At 38.1% G+C, this 25,173-nt stretch overlaps 1 protein-coding gene across 2 annotated transcripts in view; it reads right to left on the bottom strand.

The window, feature by feature from the left end:
• EPHA3 (EPH receptor A3) overlaps window positions 1-25,173 on the bottom strand; it is a 411,930-nt gene that overhangs the window by 122,305 nt on the left and 264,452 nt on the right. For both annotated transcript variants that reach the window (XM_004706437.3, XM_013005630.3), the window contains exons 4-5: window positions 6,346-6,501; window positions 5,331-5,666 (exon numbers count right to left, since the gene is read on the bottom strand). In XM_004706437.3, coding sequence (XP_004706494.1) covers window positions 5,331-5,666; window positions 6,346-6,501 — 492 coding nt within the window. The remainder of the gene's footprint in view (window positions 1-5,330; window positions 5,667-6,345; window positions 6,502-25,173) is intronic.

The raw sequence follows: 25,173 nt of genomic DNA, 5'->3' as shown, positions 1-25,173 counted from the left end.
TCTTCACTCACTTAAGTTGCATAATCCTTCATGTTTATTTGATTCTAGAGTTCATTTATATTATTGCCTTTTTAATTAATCTATGGTCATATTTTAATTACTGCATGGCTGGAACCATATGTTATATGAACACACAAAGACATTAAATATATACTTGTTCATTTATTAACCCCTTTTCATAAACGTCTCAGTGCTAGGCTATAAAATATTTTTAACTAGGTTAATACATTTTTGTTCCTCCTCTCTTTTGTCTAAGAACGTTAACACAACTAAAAAGCACTACAATAATTTATGACAGTATTTATATATAAATGTCATAGCCAGGATTTAAAATCTTTTTTTACAGAGTAGAGTAGAGTAGAGAAGTTCTGAAGATTTATAACAATTCAAAGGGAAAATCCGTAGCATGTGAGAAACTCTTAAATGTCGAAGATGAACTAACATTCTGAATGTGTGAACCTGGCAAAGTAGTGAACCTGGTGAAAATGGGGTCTCTGAGCACAGAGACAAGAAGGAGAAAGCAAAAATCTCTGGACGGAGAACATATTTCAACTACTGGTCATTGGAAATGTCTGTGAAACAGATTACGTATTCATCCAACCAATGTTTGGTTGGTACAGTGTGCTAGAAGACACTTTTCTATACCCTAGATATTTGAATATGAGAGTTGATCCAAGATTCATGTCCTCATCAAAATAACATTTGTCTTCACAATGACATTCAATTTAACCTAAAGAAAAATCTATAGGAAATGATTTCTGATCCTCAGGCAGGGCTTACACTTGAGTGAGGGCAGAAACTAGGTTACCCTTAATAAGTTAGGAGGGAAATCCTCAGTGAAGACGGAGGGCATGAAGGATGGGAGTTAGTGTTGGAAGGGTGGAGATGAGAAAAAAAAAAAAAAATCTTGCAGAAGGATACCTTTAGCTATCCAGTGCTGAATGGCTGAGTCACAGAAACCAGGTTTACTGCGTCAACTGCAGAGGTTAAAGCGGTTTTCCCCAGAAAAGGTCCTGACTGTCGCCTAAGAAGCATTACTGTTTGTCCTTACATGGCATGCATCACATGATGACAGAAAGTAGGTGAAAAGGAGTTGAAAGTGGAATTCAAGATGGAAGACACAAATGACAGTTTCATCCCCTTGATGAAATTGTGGGAACATCTCATATCTACTTGGGATCTCTCCGTTTTCCTGCTGAAAAGGGCAAAGAGACGGACTCAAAGGCCAAAGTCTCCGAAGAGTCTACTAATTCCCTCCCATTTTAGTTTTAGATCCTTAGAGCCAATGAGATAAACCACAACCCGCCCCCCCCCAAACAAACTGAACTCCACTGAGTCGATGCAGACCCATAGCGACCCTACAGGACAGGATAGACCCGTGCTTGGGGGTTTCTGAGCCTGTCATCTCCAGGGGAATGGAAAGCCCCATCTTTATCCCAGGGAGAAGCTGGTGGTTTCAAACTCCTGATGTTATTGTTAGCAGCCCAATGCAGAAGCACTCTGCCTCCAGGATTCCTTATCAGTGGGATAGTAGAGGGGGAAATATTATCACAGAGGGTGAGACACATTCTACCCGTGGAATGATTGCTTCAGAAATAAATGGGAAAGGATGAAAGCAAGCAAGCAAACAAAAACAGCAGAGTGATTTGCGTCAGGTTATAACGTTGTAGACTTTTGTTCTGCAGTCTGCAATTTTGCCTCTCCATGTTTGCGTGATGGGTGCACCGATACAATCTTTAGGTAGATGCTACCCTTTTATCTCACTGACATTCTTTGTGAACATACTGGGAGCTGAGAGTTAATATCTGAAGGTACAACCTAATCCTCAACAACTTGGGCTTATCATGTGGTCATCGCAAAGCTTTTTGCAACGTAATCAAGAGAAAAATCAACACGCTCAATCTCACAAACTAAACTAAAAGGGATACACGGACGTTTTCCTTTATATTCTTGCGGAAGATGGAGAGGCTGGGAGGAATTTAAACACTGTGGCATCATATCTGTCACAACCATATCTTCCCAGTGGCAGGGAGCTCATTTTTCAAGGCTACCAGTCCATTAACCTTCACAAGAACAAAAATAAAGCAAAACAAAGAAAGCCTCCCTGCAGAAATGGCACTGCTTCTAATCTCACTTATATATATCTTACCCTGGGGATTGCAAAGTGCAAGAGAGGCCTTTCCCTCCCCAGGCACACACACACAAATACAGACAGACAACCCTGAAAGAAAGAAATGAAATGCCCAATGGCGCATATAGCAGACTTTTATTTTTCTTTAATAGGAGAGGGGCTAGAAAGAGTAACTGATAGTATCCCTGCTGACTCTCTGTCTTAACCTGTGATTTGTAACTGGGAAGGCCAAAGCATCAACCCCATTTATTTTTTAGTGCCTTGGCCTCCTTGTGGTTGCCGCTTTACCTAGATTCATTCACTGTGTGTATGTGGAACTATTAGTTTCCTGAGAAATGAATTGTCAGAAAGCCAGAGGGGAACGACAAGATAGGAGACGGCGAGCTTTTGCTTGTTTTAATACATTTTTGTTTGACTTAAGAGATAATTATAACACAGATTGATGCTCCTATTTTAAACATGGCAGCAAATCAGCTTGAAATCTAAGATTTAGGAAAGCCGTTTGCCACATCCTTATAACTTCTTAAAATTCCTGTGCTCACTGAATATGAAAAACTATAATTATGTTATGAAGCAGTAGCATTACTCTTTTTTTATCATAGAATACAGTTAAATCAACCTCACTTTCAAATTTTAAATATCATGTTACAAAGTGGAGCTATCCTTCTCATTAACGGAATGAAAGCAAAAGCATATGCTGGTCGGTCGGGTGCATAACAGAAGATGCAGTAAGCAAGATTAAAATCTTACGATACTTCATTTAAATGTCATGCCTTTTCCACACAAAAATGTTAATTCATCAGCATGAGAGACAATTTGAAAGTATATGATTTTCACCCATACATAGGATTGGGCTTTTAAAATGTTCTAGAATCAGAATGACCCATGCGTGAGTGAGGATTTTCCCAGAGGTTACATTCACAATATCTAAACCTCAGCAGGACACCAACACAAATGTCTACAGGAGAATGCTAGGGAAGGCTCTGGAAAATCATCTTAGATCAGGTTTGAAACCTCTAGTCACTGGAGCATAGATGGGTATGAAATACTGATTAAGGAGAATAATTGGGGCACTTGGACACATTGATGTATAGAAGTAGTTCAATATTTCAACAGCCAGCAGTCAGACCAGTGAATTCTCACTAAATATGAGCTGGGTCTCTTACTAGGTTTTACTTGGATCCACAACTAACACTCACAGAAACAGTAATCAGAAAGGCAAGGACCAATTGCACTAAGTAAGTCTGCTGCTTCTGCAAAAACAAAACAAAATAACTTTTTCAAAGCCTTTAAGAGCAGGAATGTCCTCTATTGGATGTGCACCTGATTGAAGCCAATTTTCTATCCCACACAAGGTCCAAGAGAGCTGCGTAATACATAAATCATACTGTAACCAAATATTTGCTTTAGAAATATGTTGTTGGGAAGAATATCGACTATACTGTGGACAGAGGGCACATGTATATCTTGGAGGACGTGCAGCTGGAACGCTCCTGAGATGCAAGCAAGGTGAGTACTCAATCTCAAGTCTTTGGACATGTTATTAGACCAGTCCCTGCTAAAGGGTACCGTGCTTAATAAAGTTGAGGGTCAATTAGAAGAGGAAGACCCTCAACAAGATGGATGGGCATATCGGCTCCAACAGTCGGCTCACAAATAACAGCCATGTGAGAACCAGGCAGTGTGTCCTGCGGTTCTGTAGGGGGTCACTATGTGTGTGGGACTGCTTGATAACCTGTAACCACCACCATGTGACATTCATGAACTGTATGTCCTTGGGAAGATGAATTGTATTATATGAACTGTATGTCCTGGGCAAGATTAATTTTATTGAGCTATACAATTTAAAAAACAAATGTTTTGTGCTGTTGAGAGACACATATGTGTTTGCCCAGCAGATGGGAGAATTGAGTCATAACATTTTCCCCCTCCAGCATCCAGACCAAAGGGTGATTACCACTAGAGAACAGAGGGGGTTCCAGAATGTAAGCCGAATGGCTGTCCGAAGTCATGCTTCTACCCATTCCTCACCTGGAAAGGGACCCAGACTCTCTCTCTATAGAGAGAGCATTATCAGGGTGTCTCTTCTTTTCCCCCATTTTTCATTTCTCATCCACTCTATGTTAAAGGACCCTTATTTCTGAACTGTCAGTATAGGAATATTTAATTTTAATTCGAAAACTAATTTTCAGTAGCAAAAAAAAAATGAAAACAAAACCAAGCTCACTGCCACTGTGTTGATTTCAACCCATAACAACCCTGCAGCAAAGACCGAACCGTCCCTGGGGGTTTCTGAGGCTGCCCCTCTGTAGGGGAGTAGAAAGGGTCACCTTCCCCCACAGCAGCTGGTGGTTTTGAACATCTAACTACTGTCTACCATAATCTAACACTTACTACCAGGAACTTTTATGTCAGCCATGCCAACTCGTCCAATCTTCTTCTCTTCATAAACCCCACACCCAGAATCCACTTCCATGGTCAATTCTGATTAATTGTGAGTCTCTATAGGGTTTCTGAGAATGGAAGTCTTTATGGAACTGACCATTGAAACTTGCTGGCATGGAGTGGCAGATGGGTTTGAACCTCTGGCATTTCTGGTTGTCTTTCCATTCTGAACCCACTGTGCCAGCAGAGATTGTTTTTTTTTTCCTTATGGTTCCCCATAAATCCCCAAATTTGATTATTTTAGAACTATAAATCAACAATTATTAAATAATATGTGTTTTTCTTGTGTTTAATAAGATACATACAAGTCCCAGTTAAACATTTTCAGGGTATAACTTAATTGAATAATTATATTAAGAAATCAGATACAATCATAACTCAAAGAAAGATATTTACAGTTTTAAAAATCCTATACAAATGTTTTAAAGCTAAGAATAAATATCCGTTGAGGTCTTTGAAAACAAAACAAAAGATGTTTTAAGGAGGATCACTAATACTATTACACAGCTCCGATGCTTGAAGGATTCCAAACTAAGAAGCAAAGCCAAGTTAAAAGCCATGTAACAAATATGCTTTGTTTTCATCTAAACAATTACATTGAGTTATTCAATGTACCAAAACCATTGAAAAATTGTAGAAGAGGAAATTTGGGGCTCTTGCAAATTCCACCCCCCCCCCCTTGTCTCAGCTATCTCTTTCAAAGCCATTAGTCGACTTTGATAAGGCAGGAGGCAGAAGCATAGCATGTACTCACCCGCCTGATTAGTTGTGATGCTGACTGCTGCAAACTGTCTTGGAGGTGAGCTCAGAGCTGACACCCCGTTAATGGCATCAATCTCAAAGGTGTAGTTCGTGTGTGCGAGGAGGTCTGTCACAGTCACCGTGGAGTTGGTGAGTCCAAACTGCCGAGGGAGGAAGCGCACATTTGGGCGGCATGGCTCACATGGTTTTACATTCCACCCACATTTTTTACATACGATGTTGAAGGTAACATCTTTCCGGCCTCCTGTGTCCAGGGGCCAACTCCAGTCCAGGATAACTGAGGTCTCGTTTATATTCGAGATAACATTTCTTGGTACAGATGGAGGTCCTGAAAAGTAGTCCAACAAAGATTAACGAGCCTCACTTCTGTTTTCTACTACAAGGGAAGCAGATAATTTACAATGAAACTGCAAAAAAGGTAAATAACCATCTTGTCTTTATAATTTGGTCTTAAGTCCTCCTTTGAGGGCCTATGAGATTATAGACACATGGATTCAAGAGCACTTTCCTCTCCAATAAATGAATGAAGCAGTTTGGAGTCAAGGTTGAGGATGTATTTACAAAATCCCCCAAGGGCCTTTCCTAGTAAATCCAATGCCCTTGTGAATAGTTATCAAAACTTTGGTATTAGTTTTATAAATCTTGGTCCTTTTCCCCTATAACCTATGACCAACATACAGCAATAGGGAATAGAAATGCAAAACCATAAATCCCAGGCCTATAACCTCCCTTATCCTGTCAAAAGTAATGCAAGATTTAAAACAAGATACAGATTTTTTAGAGGTCTGTTTTCCTAGAGGTCTTATTGCAGGAAGTACTTTAAAAATGAATTCATTTTGCGTGAGAAATGTCACATTTATGGTGAGGCCAGCATGGAACCTGGAGCAGAGAAAGGCTTCAATTTGCACATGGAGAAAGGAAGGCAATGGGTCAAAAAAGGAAAAGAATGAACAGCAAAATCAAAGCAAAACAAACATCAAGGCATGGGTTGCAGCAAAGCTACTCACGGGTACAAGCCATGGATGGAGGGTCTTTTTCTGCTCGGAAGTAATTATTCTCACACCTGCAGTTCATTGAACCAGCTTCGTGTGCGGAACTGTGGGGTGGGCACTTAGCGCACTTCGTGTTACCAGCCAACGCTTTGTAGAAACCCGGTCGACAAGCTAGAAACATAATGATTTGGAAGATGTGTTTTGAAAATACATAAGACAGATTTCAGAGGATTACAATATGTCTTCATCATATTAAAAAAAAGAAATAAAACTCTCACCAGAATTATAAACCCAAATAATATGGCCCAGTGTAGCTATTTCACATATACATGGTATTTACACCACATGTTAAGGAGAAAAAGCAAAATAAAAAAACAAAATAAATTTACAGGATTTAGATTATTTTTGCTTTGGTGAATGATGAAATCTCCAGCTCATGTTTTCACAGCTTTGCTAGATATTGGGCTATTTGGGGAGAAAATAAAGCAAAACCATGTCACCATGCAGTCATTGCTTATTTTACACATTATGCAATCTGGGTACTATGTGCACTGCAGCTACCAGCAGACGTTACTAATTGCTCTGTGTGTGGACAACATCCTCCCCACAGATGGAAGCAACTGAAGGAAGAAATTAAGGGTTTGTCTATATTTTAAGACTCTTGGTATACATTTTTCAGAAGCTGTGTCTCACCAACCATCTTGCAAGAGTGACAGCTTCTATAGCAAAGTTTGAAATGATTTAAATGTATTCCCTCATTTATATTTTTTTAAAAAACAACAAAGAAAGGAACAGGTTCTATTTAAATTTGGGAAGGAGGAAATTGTTACTCAATGAAGGTTGTTTTTTGCTTCACTTTTCCCCTATAACTCTTTCCGGCCACATGGTTGAATGACATGCTTTCTGTAACTAGATACTGGGCACTGGTTGAAATCCTCTTGTGAGGTTTGATGACTTAAAGCCCCTGCACATCAACCCTGCAGATTATTGTCACTGCTATCACTAAAGCTCTATCTGAAGACAATCCATGTGACATTCATAATAATATACCTTCATAATATACCTTCCTGTTGAGGAAGAAGAAAGAAAGGTAAGGAAACAAAATACAACACCAGATGATATGTTTAAATAACAAAATAAAAACGATCACTATCTAGACTGACTACTGCCTAATTGCTATAAAGAACAGTTGCTGTTGGATGATTTCATACTATATTGAATACTTTTTTGGGTGCCACATTGAGTTTTCTTCAAATAAATCCCATGGCCTGAAGCAAACATGGAGTAGGAATACATTTTTTTAACATTGTCCTTCATTCAGAAGCCCCCACTCTCATTCCATGTCAGAATGCCTCGGGGGAAATGATATAAAGTACATAAACAAAATAGGCACTTAACTTCTGGTTTCCAATCAACTCATCTTTTAATATTTGTTAATGTGGAAGAGGCCACTCTAAGTTTATAAAAGATTGCATCTCTGTGGTACAATATTCTTTGTTATATGATTTCCTTGCAAAATAATTTGTGTGTTTTAATTTGAGGCTTGTATGGATTTTACATCGTTTTTATATATAGGTGATTTTAAGCACTCTATCGCCTTTTGTTAATCTTATAAGTGGCTACACTATGTGAAATTTAAAATCATGCCTTAGCAGTGACACTTTACACAGACATAGATTCTCATTCAACAACGCATACACAAATGGTTCTGCGGCATTGGTTACAATGCCCAGAGTGTGCGTGCCCTCTGCTCATTTCCACCTGGCCTGCCCTGCTTCAGTCTCTCCGGATGCCCTGCCTCCATGCCTTCTCATGGTTGCTTTTGTGTAAATGGTGATCAACTGGTCTGGGAGAGCTGATTGTCTAAAGGATCACATTCCTCATGGGTGTTATTGCTTATTTTATAGGCCAATCTATTAGTTGACTGGAAGGTGACCTCTGGAAATGGCTTCAGTCCTGGGATAAAAGGGTATCTTAAGACGATAGTCCCAGGCATTTCTTTAGGCATCATTAGTCTAGGAAGTCTAATCTTTTTATGAATTTGGATTTTCCTGCACCATTTTCTCCCATTTTAACCAGTAACTTCTATTGTGTCTTTGGTCAGGAAGATGACTAATGGTATCAGGCATCACCACATAATTACTTGCTAACAATTTAGTAGAACTAGTAGTAGTAACCTGAAGGTAGTTACCATCAATAAACCTAAGAGTTAAGAATGTGACTCACTCTTGTCACTAACATTTACCTAATTATAACAAAATAATATTCTTAAAGATGAATAATAATAGTTAAAAACAGACAAATAGAAATACATCCACATGTATATAAGAAGGTATTAAAAATCATGGGAAAATCCTATTATCTTTTCATTCTATTTTTCCATGAATAATGAGCATTTATTGGCCACTTATACCGTAAATGTTGGGATTATCATTCAAGCTGGAAAATGCTTCCTTCTACATAAGATCATTTTCTTAGGAGTCACAATCTCCAAAAGGTCAATTTGTTACAAGTCAGAGCCTACATCACAGTGACTGACAGCAATAACAATAGTTGGCCAGGTTTTAGCCATGGAAATACATATGTCGTCAGTGCTGTTCATAACAAAAGAATATGGATGACCAAAGAGCTCAGCTGACATGTAAACAAATATTACTGCAGCATAAATATTCTATTCCGATTGGGGAGTTACAAGATGTTTCATAGATGACTGCCACTTGGGAAAGACGATGAGCCAGTGTTAGGAGTTGGCCATAGTTGAGTATATAGATGAATATAGAACAGGACAAGAAAAACTGTTAAACTGGGGAGCTGAAGTGGGTACTTGGCTTACATTCCAAATAGTCATCCATTCCTTCCTGCTTGCTAATAGGTTCTTGATTTAGTTTAGAAACTTGTCTAGAAAATTATTCCCATATTCATTTTCTATTGCAGCTAGGGATGGATGATCCAAGTTATGTCCAAGGGGGGTAGAAAAAGCTAAAATTGAGATGTCTTTGGTGCATAATTTCTCATTTCAAACAAACAAAAAATGTAACTGTACCCACTCCTATAGTATGCCTGACTTGAATAAGCACATAATGACTAAACTTTCACCTACATACATTAAAGATATATTGATTTCATGGTTAAAGAGTTTGAAGGATGAAGGGACTGCTAACAAAGCATTCCCTGTTATTACATTTTCACCTTAGCCAATAACATCAACATTTTATATTAGACTATACAATTGCTTGTTTTTGCACATATGATAGATTCTTTAGAAGTTTTCAAATCATTTAGCTTGAATGTATATTAAAATATTCATTTTATTTTATTTATTTATTATGAATTTGGATTTAATACATGTGATAGTTACATATTATGTTGTAAATTTGCAAAGGGGTGGAGTCTAGCCTGTCAATCAGGTCACAGATTAATGACCTTATTTGGAGGCTCCAGGGAGATAAATAGCTGACTGGAACCAGATACACACAGACACTCTCTGCTTCATCTTCCTGGTAACGAACTTCATGGAGCTACACTAGAGCCCTGGAGCTGGAGAAGCCACATGAAGACCCACACCAGCACCAAGATGCTTTCATTGCCACTGGATCCAGAAGACTTTCCACCCACTGGCCTATGATCTTCCTGCGTTCGGCATCATTGCATGTGTTTGTGAGTCTGAAGAGGAAATTATAGATTGGTATCGGACATATGGGTTAATATTGGACTTATGGACTTGATCAGAACTGGGCTAGGAAGTTTTCTCAATATACAATTATTTTTTATATAAATGTCTTTCCTAGACACATATGCATGTTTATGAATTTGTTTCTCTAGTCAACCTTGACTAATACAATACATGTATCATATCACTGCATAGTTCAATCACATCAAGTCGAATTGTGCAATTGCCACCATAATCAGTTTATATTATTTTTTTACGTGGACTCTGAGATCACCTTTTTTTTACCCCACCACAACCACTTTACCCCCACACCCCCAAACCCTTATTCTACTTGCTGTCCCTATACATTCATCGGTCCCGGGTTTCATTTACCGAACAACAGAAAAACATACAGCACAACTACAAGAGGGTGTTCTCCAATGACATCATACCTATGAGATATACCCATAGATGAACAAACAAAGCAATACAAGCCAAAATTACAGAAAATTTTGGAAACCAGATCAGGACTAGCCTGCATCATTGGGGGATCAACTGACAAAGTTTGCTCTGTTCAAGTCAGATCTATGCCTGTGATCTTCTATCCTCACCTCTCTGTTTTATTTTAAAACGCAGAGTGCTGTGGTATTTTTCAGGGACAATAGAAATATAAATATCATTCAAAATGCAATGTAAAAGGGAGTACTTATATCCCTCCTACCTATCTGAAGTCAAGTTTTATTAGTCTCTTTCTAGTTAATCTAACCTTTAACTTTCTAATAAGCACTCAAAAGATGTTGGCTGCCATCTTAGGCAAGTCCTAAAACATAATGAAAAACCCCAAGAAAATCCAGACTGGAACAAACAAAATGAGCCCCTCCCAAATGTTAAATGTTCACTGAGAAATACTAAAAGGATGAATAAGATTGTATAAGGAAATCAAAATAATACCAGTGTATAGTGAATGACTTGGGAATATTTGGGATGCCTGCTGATACCATTTTTATTATGACTATCACAGTAATACAGGAATTAAATGCTGCAGGTCTGGAGGGGAATAAAATAACTACCAACTCTTCAAAATAATAACGATGAAACCACGCATACAAAATAGAGGGTATTATGTACACTACATATACAATGAATGATAATTATAATGGAGCTGAAAGATAGAATCTTGGCCTCATTCCCAATGCACATAGCACACTTTCCTCTAAGTTGTAATGGATGGTTTTGAGCAATGCTGATACAGAGAATGGGTCAAAGTTACCATGGTGAAAGGAAAACAAATGCACTTAGTAAACCATAGTGGCGACTGTTGAAAGAAATAGACAGCTTTTCAATTGCAAAGTGAATTTTGTCTCCAGTTGACTAATGTGGTTGACTTTTCAAAGAAAGCATGGTCCTAATTAAAGGTTAAAAGGCTCATTTCAATTTGAATTAACTTTAAATTAAAAAAATAAAGCTGTTGATAAATAGAAATCTTTTAGTATTCAGACTTTAGCTCTCTATACACCGGAATATATTACCAATTCCCAGCCATAAACACAAACTAATGACCAGAACCAACACTGACTAAACAGATGATTTCCTGGCCTTGCAATTCCAGGTCTGACAGGGTCTATTTGCCAGGACAAGGTCAAAGTAACTGTTTATGCACAAAATGAGCTACACACCCCAATCTTACAGGAGCTCTATTCTTTGCCATCTGAATAGAGGTACAATGCTTTGAGGCAAGGCCTGGGCATTTCAATACACTGGAAGTGGCTTTGTTCGGTCATTAAGCTGTGTCTGCAATGTGCAGCATTATAAAATGATCAAGTGTTTCCTTCTTCTGTTCCTTCCACTGTTCAATACAAAAGGCCAAAGGCAAAATGCCACCACACCATTAAACACAGCAGAATCAGTAACAATCGAATACGTCTCAAAGATAGCACTGTAACAAGGCTTTATTGGGATAGTAGTTGTTCTTTTAGATCGAGCAGGAAGGTGTCATCAACAATGAAATATGCCCAATTTACATTTGCCACACAGAAAATGCTAACACAGTCCTGGCCCCTGAGACATGGTTTGTGGGTGAATTTTTTAAATGCCTTTCACTTTTAAGGAAGAACTACAGATGCTAAGAATAACACTTGTTAAATTTATCTAAACTTCTTTATCAATCGTCAAAAAACAAGTGTCATTAACTACTTAAAAATATATAGAAATATATATGTGTAAGTATCTAGTGCATGCCACAAAAATGAAAATAGAACTTGAAATAGAGATAGATTAAGATATAGAATAAGAGCAAAAACAAGATAGAAGGACAATCACATGTGGCGACTATTATGGTAAAAGAAGCTCTGGTGGCTCATAGTGGTTACTTTGGGGGCTGTCAAGCATAAGTCAGCAGTTTGAAACCACCAGTCGCTCCTTCGGACCAAGTCAGGGCTTTCCACTCCTGTAAAAAGTTAAAGTCTTGGAAACTTGTCAGAGCAGGTACTGCCTGGCTTATGGGGCCACTGTGAATTGGCATTGACTGGATGCGGTGAGTTTGAGTGTTATGGTCAGTGTCAGTGATTGTGGGATCCTGATACATGCTCATAACATGTTCAGAGCCACCCTGGAGAAGTTTTCCAGAATAGCTTTAGAATAGCTACTTTGTTAGACCAGAATAGCATCAGATAACGTCCAACTCCTTCTGAGAAGGGATTTTGAAGGAATAGCTTCTGTGTCTAATTCTACATAGGACATGCTAACATTTTTAGGCTGCAGTAGAGACAAGATAAGGGATTGAAGGTGGAGATTAGACAGAGCATGTGTGGAGTCCATGAAAACGTTTTTGGGCTTATATTTCCCAGAACCCCTTGCTACCATTATGGAACCTCACGAGACATTTGTGTATATGCAAGGCCCTTAAAAATGCTTGGTATGCATGTGGGGGTAAAGAAATACTGAGACTGGTTAGGATTTCTTCATCTCCACACAGGACTCAAATTCACTACCAACATAGTAATGCCAACTCATACCAGACAGGGTAGATCTGCCCCTATGAGTTTCCGAAACTGTCACCGTTAGCATGATAAGAAATCCCTGCTTTTCTCCCACAGAGCACATGGAGGTATAAACTATCAGGTGTCCTGTGATCCACAAGGCCTTCTTCCTAAGAGTCTCTAAATAAAATTCTCTTACGATGCCCTATGTCTTCCAAAAATAAATGTTTCTTGTGGTGAAGCAAGAACCTGAATTCTGGCACCATTATCAGGCAAGCCAGCCAGGTAAAAGAGAGGGTGCCAAATTGAACAATATGCTGTTCTTCACCATGATGGCGTTGGATTGACCTTCGGTATTACCCATGCAATTCGATGCGTGGCCACTAGCGTCCCTTGCAGTTCTGCATCTTTGTCATCTCCACAGTAAGGATATGGCCAGATCCCCAAGGTGAAAGCCATTTCACTCATTCTCTTTCTCTCACTTTGGACTTGGAGCCTTCTTATCTGTCTCATGTCTGGTATTTGAATTCTTCCCTAGCAAACCCTGTAAGGTCTGTTTAAGACTGAATGATTTTATTTTAGGACTGAATGATTTTATTTTTTTTGTCTGTGACATTTCCTTTCTGTAATGTTTATCTGTCTTAACCTTGAGCTTGCTAAGAAGTTTAAGGGTCTTTCCGTTCTTGTGCCCTGTATTGCAAATGTTGTGAGTCTGCAATGAAGAGAACCTTGGCTTTGAGTGTTTTCAAATGGATTAGTTTACTGTATCCTGAGGTGTACTGACGAGTAGGCATTGTTTAATTTCTGGAAGGAAAAAATAATTCAGCCTGCCTCTTCACACAAGAGGACAGATGACCATGTTGTAATTTCCTACAACTGAATCAAGGCCATATCAGATTTCTCACCTATAGATGAGCTTCTGCTTTGTGAACACATTAATACATTTAACCAAAAATTTTCTACAAAAATGGATTAAGATTGGCATTATAAAAAGGACTAACATATTAAATCAAGATTTCTATAACCTGTCAGATTTCTGACAGGTGACAGAACTCATAAATTACACTGATCCCCAAAGAGAAATTAGCCACTAAATAGATTAAATGCTTCTCTAAATACTTTATGTGAGAATACTGTGGGGATTTTTATAGTACCCTCTGTGTATTAAAAAATACTTTTAAAAAGGTTTTAAAAATAATTTTATCTATTTTCAAATTTGATACAAAGCTTCCATCACCAAAATTCTAAAGAAATGTACACATTAAAGTGCCTGACTCTTTAACATTGGTGAGGAGCCTTGGTAATTTAGTAAGTTATAGACTGGGAAAAGTTAGACTCAAGGGAGGAGAAGAAAGAAAAAGCCACTCAGAGGGAGGAATGTATTAGATAATTTTCCCAGGAGTAGGGACAGTTAGGCCTCATTAGAGGAGAGTGAGATAGCAGGGGCCAGTTAGGCTTCATTAGAAGTGGGTGAGGTAGCAGGGGTTACCCAGTAAGAAGCAATTAATACTGGAATCCCAGGTTTAAGCAGGTCCATAGCATGGCACAGGAAAGAGGATATTCCATTCCTCTGTCATGGTCTCCACTGCTCACCAAGGTTTGATACTCCCATGCACATCTCTTGCATGCATCCTTAGGGACTGGATCAAGATAAACACTAAGGAAAAACTGTTATCTTTGTAACAAGTTAGGCAATAGGAAATTTTGAGCTGAAAATATTAGTCTACATTCTGATAGTAAATGAGCTGCTATTAACTAAGGCTCTCAAAAAGAAAAACAGCTTTTTCTCTAGAACAGTGGTTCTCAACCTTCCTAATGCCATTCCTCATGCTGTGGTGACGCCCCCAACCATAAAATTATTTTCATTGCTACTTCATAACTGTAATTTTGCTACTGTTACGAATCAGTTGACCCTTGTGAAAGAGTTGTTCAAATCTCCAAAGGGGTCACGACCCACAGGTTGAGAACCGCTGCTGGAGAAGGTTTTAACACATGCCATTGTTCTGAATAGATCCTGTTCCAGAAGACTATAATACAACCTACTGATCTGAATCCTAAGAATTACACAACTCCATTTCAGTTTATAGATCGGCCATGAAAAAGAAATGATAAATGCTCTGTCTGGGTGCAGCAACCCTATGGTGATCTAATAAATTTTGAAAAAGTAGGGGAAGTGGTCTGTTCACAAAAAGGAAGCATGATAGAATGTCGGCAATTTATCATTCAACCTGTTCCTTATAGAATAGAAGCCAAAACCAAACTCACTTCTATCCAGTTGACAGCTATTCCTGGCCACTCTTTAGGACAGGGTGGAACTGTTCCTGTGAGTTTCTGAGGCTGTAAGTTTTTACAGAGCACCTGGTGGTTTTGAACTGTGCTCCTTTGGGATCACAGCCAAATGCAGCAGTGCTCAACCTGTGTGGGTCACGATCCCTTTGGAGGTCGAAGGACCTTTCACAGGGGTCACCTAAGACCATCGAAAAGCACATATTTCCAATGGTCTTAGTGACCAAGACACCACTCCTCTATCCATCTCTAGGTGGGTCCACCCACAAGTAGATACGCCGAGCAAGCTTATGTCTGTAAATGACTCATAGCTTCAAGTCAAGCATCTTCACATGAAAAAGGTCATTCCCCTCCATCTAAAGTAGATTAGGAGAGATTTCTACTCACAGAGACCGGGGATGATACTCTATGTAAGTAGGAAAAGCTACGGAAGGGGAGACTTCAGTCCCTGATCCCATAAAGAATTATGTGTATAAAATATCTCAGGCAAGGAAATGAGACAGGACAAGAAAGTAAAGATGGAGATTTGGATAGAGCATTTGTAGAGTTGGTAACAAGATCTTGGGATTCCATTACCTAAAACCATTTGCTACCCAAATGGGCATTGCAAAGAATCTCATCTATGCACAGAAACCCTTAAAAATGCTTGATAGATGCAGGGGTCAAGAAACACCCAGGCTGACCATGCTGGCCAGTAAGGAAAGCTCCCTCCTTGGGGTCTCAAAATTCTTCTGCAATGCTCTAGTTCTTCCAAAGTCAGTCTTTCCCTAGGTCAGACAAGAACCTGAATTCAGATAAGAGAACCACGAATACAATGGAGACATTTTTAACTTAATACTCATGGTGAAATTTATTTTAGAAAAATAGAATTATCAAGAGAAATTAAATTAGAGGATACAATGTCCCTCAGATTTGGTGTATAAAAGACACACACAAATTTTAGATGATGTAGTTTTCCAAGGCCCTTTGTATTTAACTGAAAAATGAGAACTAGGTCCTATGAATGCTTATGAATTCTGATGCTTATAATGCTGGAAAATTTTAAAGTTCATAAATGCCAAAAAATTATAAAATGAGTTAAATAAATTATGTTATGTTATTTTCTTATATAAATTATGTTATAATATTTTCATAATGTTATAATAATGTTTCAATATTTTATGATATTTTCATAAATAAACTATGACATTTAAGGTATATATATTACACAAGTAACACTTTACAATATTTTAATAACTACACAAAATAATGTTTTTTAATATAGTTTTATGGCTTAACTATGCTTTTAAAATTCCTCAGTAATGAATATCATCATTTATCTAATTAAAATAATAATAAGGTAACATAGTTTAAACATCTGTGCTAAGGTGTAATTGCATACCTGGTTCATCTATACATAATCCTTGTGACTCCCAGGCAGTCTAAGGGTGGAATCATATAAATAAGGGATAAAGGACTCTAACTTGAGAATTGGTCAGCTTTGCCATTCCATGGACTATGAAGGAGGGTAGGGCACATTGTGACCATCATAAATGCAAGACCCCATCTGTAAGTGGCAAAGGCAACAGAGGCTGTAATATCAAGATCACAGACAGACCTAAAGAGCAGCACTGAGACAAAGCAGAGGGGTTCCAGGCCCATGGAACAAGGTAGAGTTCGAGGCCAGGTAATGGAGAGGTCCAGGACCAGAAAGGCATGCCCTTCTGGCTGAGAAAGGACCTTTAGGCCAGTGGTTCTCAACTTCCCTAAAGTCACGACCCTTAATACAGTTCCTCATGTTGTGGTGACCCCCAACCATAAAATTATTTTCTTTGCTCCTTCATAACTGTTATTTTGCTACTCTTATGAATTGGGAGACCCCTGTAAAAGGGTCATTCGACCCCCAAAGGGGTCGCAACCCATAGATTGAGAACCGCTGCTTTAGACAAAAGAATCATATCCTTAATATCTTGTGACCTGATTGTTAGCTTTCCTAATAAACTCTCGGAATCATGTATATTGTCTGGGAGGTTGAGTGACCACTGAAATGAATTGTTTAACCCAGAAGAGAAGTAGAGTGCCGGGGAGATGCAGTTGATGTCACAGTAGACTAAATGAAGTGGAAGGGCAGAGGTATATCTTGTCTCTCCCTTATAGAAATTATCCTTGGACCACACAGAGTTGGTTTCTCCTTCTCCACAGTGCAGTCAGAGGGGGTCAGACTTGGCCTTCATACAATTTTTTCAGCCTTAAAATAAGTATAAAAAATTGAAGGCTTTGGCTCACGTTAGTCAATGACTAGGTAATGTGTCTGATGCACACCAACCTATGCCAGGACATTTGGAAGGCAGCTGCTTATCCCACTGACTGGAAGAGAACCATATTCCTGCCCAAAGACGTTTAGTCACCAAAATTTAGTTTAAAAGGAAAATGTTAAACGAGCTCCTTCATATCACACGAAATCTGGCAGAAGATAAATCAAAATGTATCTTGTAGTAGTACTCTGACAGGGAACTGCCCCCAAATCAGGCAAATCAGAATAAGATGTGGCATACCATGGCTGATAGCAGATGGATCTTGGAGGATAAAAGGCTACCAGGAAGAATTTAGCAGTCATTTATTGACTTATACAAAGGCAATTTATAATTGTGTAGATCATAAAAATATGGATAGCATTGCAAAGAATAGAAATGAAAGAATCATTATAATGCTCATGTGGACCCTCTAGAGCTATCACTCAAATAGAATGAGGGGACACTACCACCTGGTTGAACATCGGCACAGGTATATGTTCAATTACATATTTTCACCATTATACAATCTGCATGGTGAACAGTAACACAGAAGGTAGACAGTGTGAAGAAGAATGAGGCATTGAGCTTTGACAATAGTTTGGCTAGAGATAGGTAGATGACACAGCACTGCATGCTGCTAATAAGGAGAACTTGAAGCCCTTCGTAATGAAGATCAAAGATTCCAGACTTATCTATGGATTATGCCATATGGTATAGCCCACATCACACCATACCATAAAGAACCAACAATTCTCACAAGTGGTCAACATCACAATATAAAGAGAAGATATTGAAGTTGTCAAGGATTTCTTTTTTTTTTCATCTGTAATCAATATTGATGGAATAAACCAATCCCCCAAACCAAAATAACTTGACATTAAGTCAATTCTGATACATGGCAAACCTATAGGGGAGGTTAGAAGTGCCCCTGTATGTTTCTGAGATGAATTCTTTACAAGAACAGAAAGCCTCATATTTCTCCTGCAGAGTAGCTGGTGCTTTTGAATTGCTGACCTTGTGATTAGCAACGCAAGTAGCCACTATGCCACCAGGACTCCTGTTGATGGAATTTTTAGTATTACATTGAGCAAATCTCCTGCAAAATATCTCTTTTAAGTATTAAAAAAGCAAAGACTTCACTTTAAAGACTACGATGCACCTGGTCCAAACCACGATAGTTCTAATAGCCTGATACACATGTGATGGCTTGAAATGAATCAGGAAGACAGAAAAAGACCTTATGACTTCACATTATGGTGTTAAAGATGGATGCTAAATATAGCATTGACTTTTAGAAGAATGAATGAACAAATCTGTCTTATAATAAAAAATTACATCCTGGACACTCCTTATACATGAGGGTTTAATCTCATGTTCTTTTCACATGTTATAAGAGGGACTCTCTAGAGAATAATATCATGTTTTATGAAGTTAAAATAAAAAGAGGAATGTTCTCCGCGACATGCATTGACATATTGGATAATAATTGTGAGAATGTACAGGACCTGACACAGGAAGCTTTTGGTTCTGTGATGCATATTTGTGGTGAGGGAAAAGGATTTGAAGGTGCTAAACAACAATTGTACGTAGATAGGTAGATGATAGCAGGCTAGATAGTAGGTAGGTAGGTAGGTAGGTAGGTAATTGGATATATAGATAATAGATGATGAGATGAAATCTATATATACATATAACAGTTTTAAGTCTGAAACTGAAAGGACCAGTGCAATTTTACTCTATCTGGTTTTAATCTGTTAGGCCTTAAGAATTCCCAGCAAGTCTAAAACAATAAAATGCTTCCTCCCCCCACTATCATGATCCCAGTTCTACCTTACAAATCTGGCTAGACCACAGGATGTACACTGGTACAGATAGAAATTGGAAACACAAGGAATCAGGACAGATGACTCCTTCAGGACCAGTGGTGAGAGTGGTGATACCAAGAGGGTGGAGGGAAGGTAGGGTAGAAAGGGGGAATCGATTACAAGGACCTACATATAACCTCCTCCCTGGGGGACTGACAACAGAAAAGTAAGTGAAGGGAGACATTGGGCAGTGTAAGATAAGACAAAATAATAATTTATAAATTATCAAGGGTTCATGAGGGGGGGGGATGAGAAGCTGATGCCAGGAGCTCAAGTAGAAAGCAAATGTTTTGAGAATGATGATGGCAATAAATGTACAAATGCGCTTGACACAATGGATGGATGGATGGATTGTGATAAGAATTGTACCAGCCCCCAATAAAATGATTTTTTTTTAAGTATTCAACTTTATACAACATATATGGGATATAATATTTTAAGCAACACATTATATTTGGAACTCTTCAAAGTCTTTGCTGTAGAAGAAATGTTCAAGTTGCCAATGAGCATTTTTTAAAAATATAACTACAACACAACAAAAAACAAAATTTCCAAGTCTTTTGCTAGATTTGATGCACTGCAGAGGAAGCTAGGAAAAGCCTTCAATGGTATGTCCAATCTATACTTATAACTTTAATTAGAATATCGGCATACCCCAATAAAATAGATTTACAAATCAATTAATACCGTATTGATATAGAGCTGAAAGTAATTCATTTTATGTGCTTTCAATATAACAGGCAACAGGTGGAATCTGTATAATTTTCCTTCTGAGGACATTGAACTTCCTTGGTGCTTTTCAGTTTACTTTATGAGACATAATGGGAAGCCAGATTTGAATAGAATTTCTGTCACCAAATAAGTTTATACTCAATAATATCTGGCATTATCCAAGCTCATAATCCAGCACCCATTGCTGATGGCCTTCACATTTCAGCAATCTGATGCTCATTGGCCAGATGAGAATCTCAACTACCTGATCTTCTTTCCATAGAGTGTACTGTACTTTGTCAGTTGGTGATTGATATATCTTGCTAGGTAATACAGTTCTTTGCCCTACATGTAAATAAAATGTATGTAAATGAAAGAGAAAAATATATAAGCAACACAGAGAGAGTGTTTGGGACACAACTTAGTCTTGGGAGGCATGCCAATTAATCAAGCCATGCAGCACCTTAAAAGTCAGATCAAGGGTCTGCTTCCATATACACAAATTATATACAATGCTGTGAACATAATTTGAACAATTTTTGCTTGCAGTATACCCTAATCAATTGTACATTTCAAACATATTTTTGCTCCTGTGAGAGAAATGCATTGAATTGAGTCAAGAATGGGACAACTAAGAGACTCCTAAAATGACCCTCATAAGAGAATGATTGGAATGGAGAAGATCGTGAAATCAGCCAATAAGCCACAAGAGAAATGACACATCATAGATGATGTAGGTGGATGGTTATGGGCATAAAAGCAGTACAGTTAGTTGATAGATATTTGTTGATCATGGCAATAGTTCCAGAAGATAAAGGAAGTGGATAAAGCACGTATGGTAGATAAAAGAATAAAAACTTAAATCTAGAATTCCAGTTTTGAACAGATGGTTACTGTACCCATTTCCTGAATTAGAGAATGTTATGAACTTAATTGCACATATATTACATTGGGTTGGGATACTAAACTGTGTGTTATTTGTTGTATTTGAACTTCAAAGATATGTTTCAAATTTTTCAGTTTATGGAAAATGGCATGCTGGGTTTTTCTTCCAAACCAAATCCATGCTATATAGACCTTTGTTTCCTGATACCAAATGAAGTTGGTTTAAAGTAATACTAGTTTCCAGAGAGGTAAACAGGATCAAGATTTCTTTTTGCTTTTTTTACACTAAATGATATAATAAAACACTGCTGGACACATCTTTGATCCCAATACTTCATATGAAAGACAAGGTGTCTCAAATGGATTGAACAATTCACCATCTACAAACATGATGATAATTAAAACAGGAAACTGATTTTGATTTCCACAGAAGTAGATACATGGCTTTGGAAGAACAATAAGAAAAGCACACTGCGTTTACATTTCATAGATTATCACTTAGTCTAGGTTTGGCTAGCCTACAACATTTACCATAAATTTTAAAATGAGGAAAATTATGAGAATATCAATAACATCAATTTAAATGTCAGCCTTAGTACTGGTGAGTTAATAGAAAGTATTATTTTGATGTACATATTTTAATTGTTAAGAGCGCAGGACCATACTACCTAGATTCAAATCCTGACTCCAGTTACTTGCTATGTAACTGATCAATTCACAAATTCTTTTTGTGTCTCAATTTCATGGGTCAGTAAAATGAAGATAGTAAAAAAAAATCACTAAGTGTATATTTTAAGAAATAAATGAGAATATGCAACAATAGTTTTGTCGATAACAATCAGAATGAAGCTGATTCCCAGAAGGCAGAGAGCAATCATAGTTCCAGATTCCCACTTCTCCATCATTCTGATGCCAACTGGCCACACAGTGCTCCCACTCTCTCTGTCTCTCATCACTCTGGGCTAAGCCTGACCTCACAAGTTAAGAAAAAAAAAAAGAAAGAAAAAAATATCATTCTTGGGTTTTTACAGTTCATTGGGCTAATCAGAGAATGCATGAAGTATGTTATATTTATGATTAAATATTTTACCATAGAAGAATTATCAATTGGGATAATCAGAAAGCAGAAATTCCCAAGGAAGACTGTAAAAGTTTTCCAGTGTGGAAGTGCCATGTTTCGCAGAGAGCATGTCAATTTTGTTTTATCAACAGGAAGTTCTTTGTGTCTTAGTATTATTCTGGCCTTTATTGACCAGTCCTGCAAGAGAAGCTAAATTATTCTTCGTGAGACTAGTTGATATCAATTTCCAACTGAGTTTCTAATTTGACTAGCCACTTTCTCTAGCATAAATCCTCACGTGTGGTCTAGAAGTTTCGGACCAGAGCACCCAAATTACTACAGAATTATTTCTCTGGCACTTAAGTGAGGTGTAGTCAATCAATATGTCCTTTACAGCTACAATGCCTTATGTGATAGGTTACCATCCTGGACTCTATGCCTGTGGCTACAATCCCATTTTGGAGGGAGTTTTCTGTTATACTAATGGACAAAATTAAGGTGGGACTCAGTCCTGACCTTAGTAAAGGGTGTGAACTAAGTCACATCCTTGGTTTCCTTGGGGGTATCTTTAAACTCTATTGGAGGATTTGACATAAGACACCTTCCTTCCTTTTGCTTGGGTATATGATTAGCTAACAGACAAAAACTATACCTCCATCAAAGTCATTCTGTGTGTAAGAGCCACCTGAGACAGAGAGAGAAGGCCAAAGACCATAGGAAAAGCACCTTCCAGATTGCTGTAGGAAGTAGCTGAGACCAAGACCAGAGGTACCAGAGACTATGAACAGAGCAAGCGGAGCAGTGAGCAGACTTCGGGACGCTGAACTAGAGAGACAGACTGGATTCCTGGCACAAAGAGGCAAAGGACCATGTGACTGAAACTGAGGAAAGAGACTTGACTACTGACTGAGGCGATCTATTGCTGTGGTCCAATGACTATCTAGTCTTTGCTGATCCTGACTTGGTAACATCCCTATTAACTTCTCTATAAAGCCTCCTGAATGATTATATTGTCTGTGAGTTCTGTGTGGCTGCTGCAATGAATGATCAAACTCAGCCTCGAAGAAGAGTGCTGTGGCAGGAATGGTTGGTGTCAGTACAGGGTAAAGAAGTCCGGAGTGTGCAGCCATGTCTGACCACTGCCTCTTGGCAATGGAGAAGCCATCAGAGATCACATATGGCCCCACACTGCTGACAGCATAAGGACAAAGACCATTTTACTTAGGATAAAACGTTAGGTTCTTTATCCCACAAAGTATATGTCTCCAGTCAATATTAGAAATTAGTAATTATTAATATATGTAAATAAATATTTGTACAACATATGTAGATTTTTCTAATATATACAGTGCCATCAAGTTGCTCTCAACTAATAGGGAACTTTTCCAGATATCATACTCATTGTCATTAAATCAAGTCTGACTCACAGGGCCCTATATAAGAGAGCAGATTTGCCCCTTTGGGTTTCCAAGACTTGAAATCTTTCCAGAATTTTCAGCCTCATCTTTTTTTTCTACCTTTAGGTTTGCAATCCAATACTTAACACAGTGCCTCCGGGCTTATCGTATATATGAGTATATTTATTAATGTGCATTAACAACATTATACTACATTTGTTTTTGCTGTTTTGTTTACCCTTTGGGGTTGGATTTTTTGCATTATATTTTTTTCTCTTTGTGATACTATAGCAACATCCTTATCTGATAAAATTATATTTTTCATAAAATTCACAAAATATAAAAATAATAATTTCTTGACAATTGTGTTATATAAAGCTTTATGACAAGTTCTTGGCTCATCCCAATAGCTTTAATGATGACTTTTGACCCTAGAGATTTTTGTAGATATATAAAGTCTGTGTTATAGTTCATATATGAAGGCAAGTCAAAAGTATGGATAGTGTAAATCTGGTACATGCAGAGGTTTATTCCAAACCAAGCATTTTTATTTTTTAAAGCATATTTAAAAGATGTCTCTACCATCAGTGGATGGCTGAATCCAGTTCTCTCAGTAAGATACACTCATTTTCTTTCATTAAGGTGTTTAAAAAAAGATGTGCAATCTAAGCAGTTGCTTCCTAGGGGATCTGCGTGGCCAATTCAATTCAAGACAGAAAGGTCAGCTCCGAAGGTTATGATGACTGGTTTGGGGAATTCCCAAGGGGTAATCTTCATCATTTTCTCAAAGGACACAAGACAATCACCAGGGCTAATTATGGAGAAGTTGGTTTTTTTAATGGAAATCAATACTTGCTCATTTTTGAAGGGTGGCAAGTATTTTCCTATGAGAATTTCCATGGGAACACTTACCAAATCCACTCCAGTGCTCTAACCTTGCCACTTTAGATTCTTAATCAACAGGGGGCCAAAGAATGTCTCAAAGGAACAAACTTGAAGTCCCTCGAGAATGACAAAACTAGTGTTTTGTTGTTATACAAACAGAGCAAAGGATTTTTCTGGGAATGCATTCAGAATTGTATGGAAGACTCCCCCACCCCCAAAATAATCTCATTCCCATGCGTACTCACAGCAACCCCAGAGTACACGTTAGAAAGGGCTTCTGTGGGTTTCTGAGACCGTGACTCACAGGAGTAGCATGTCTTGTCTTTCTCCCACAAAGAGGCTGGTGGTTTCAAATTGCTGACCTTGCGGTTAGCAGCTAGATGCATAATCACTACACCTCTGAAGGATATGTCAAGAAGCAATAGCTTCACGTTTGATTTTCTGTTTGTTTGTTCTTAAATGTTTCTGTGGCTTTTGTAGCAATGCTTTTTGACTTATCCTTATACATCAGATCCATTTTTGTCGTTTGTTCCTGATTGATATGGCAATCTATCTTACCACATATCACAGATAATTAATGCCTGACTCTCCTCAGAAATGAGTTAGTATAGAGGGACCAGAGTTGACTAGGCCACCACTGGAGTATTTAAAATGATTATTGCTGACTCTATAGCTCAAAACCACTTTATAGCTTGGTTTCTTTACTTCTCCATCAAGATTTACTCTTCCCAGGTGTTAACAAACCCAGGGACAAGGGAACAACAAGGGATCCAAATTGGTGGGGAGGTGGGTATGGGAGACCTGGTAGGGCAGGATCAAGGGGAATGTAACAAAGAGGAAGTGCTGAAATCCTG

The sequence above is a fragment of the Echinops telfairi genome, unplaced genomic scaffold (genome assembly GCF_000313985.2).
Source record: "Echinops telfairi isolate 266 unplaced genomic scaffold, ASM31398v2 ScPeMD7_6;HRSCAF=24_1, whole genome shotgun sequence".
NCBI classification, from domain to species: Eukaryota; Metazoa; Chordata; class Mammalia; order Afrosoricida; family Tenrecidae; genus Echinops; species Echinops telfairi.
This window is presented reverse-complemented; position numbering and strand designations above follow the sequence as displayed.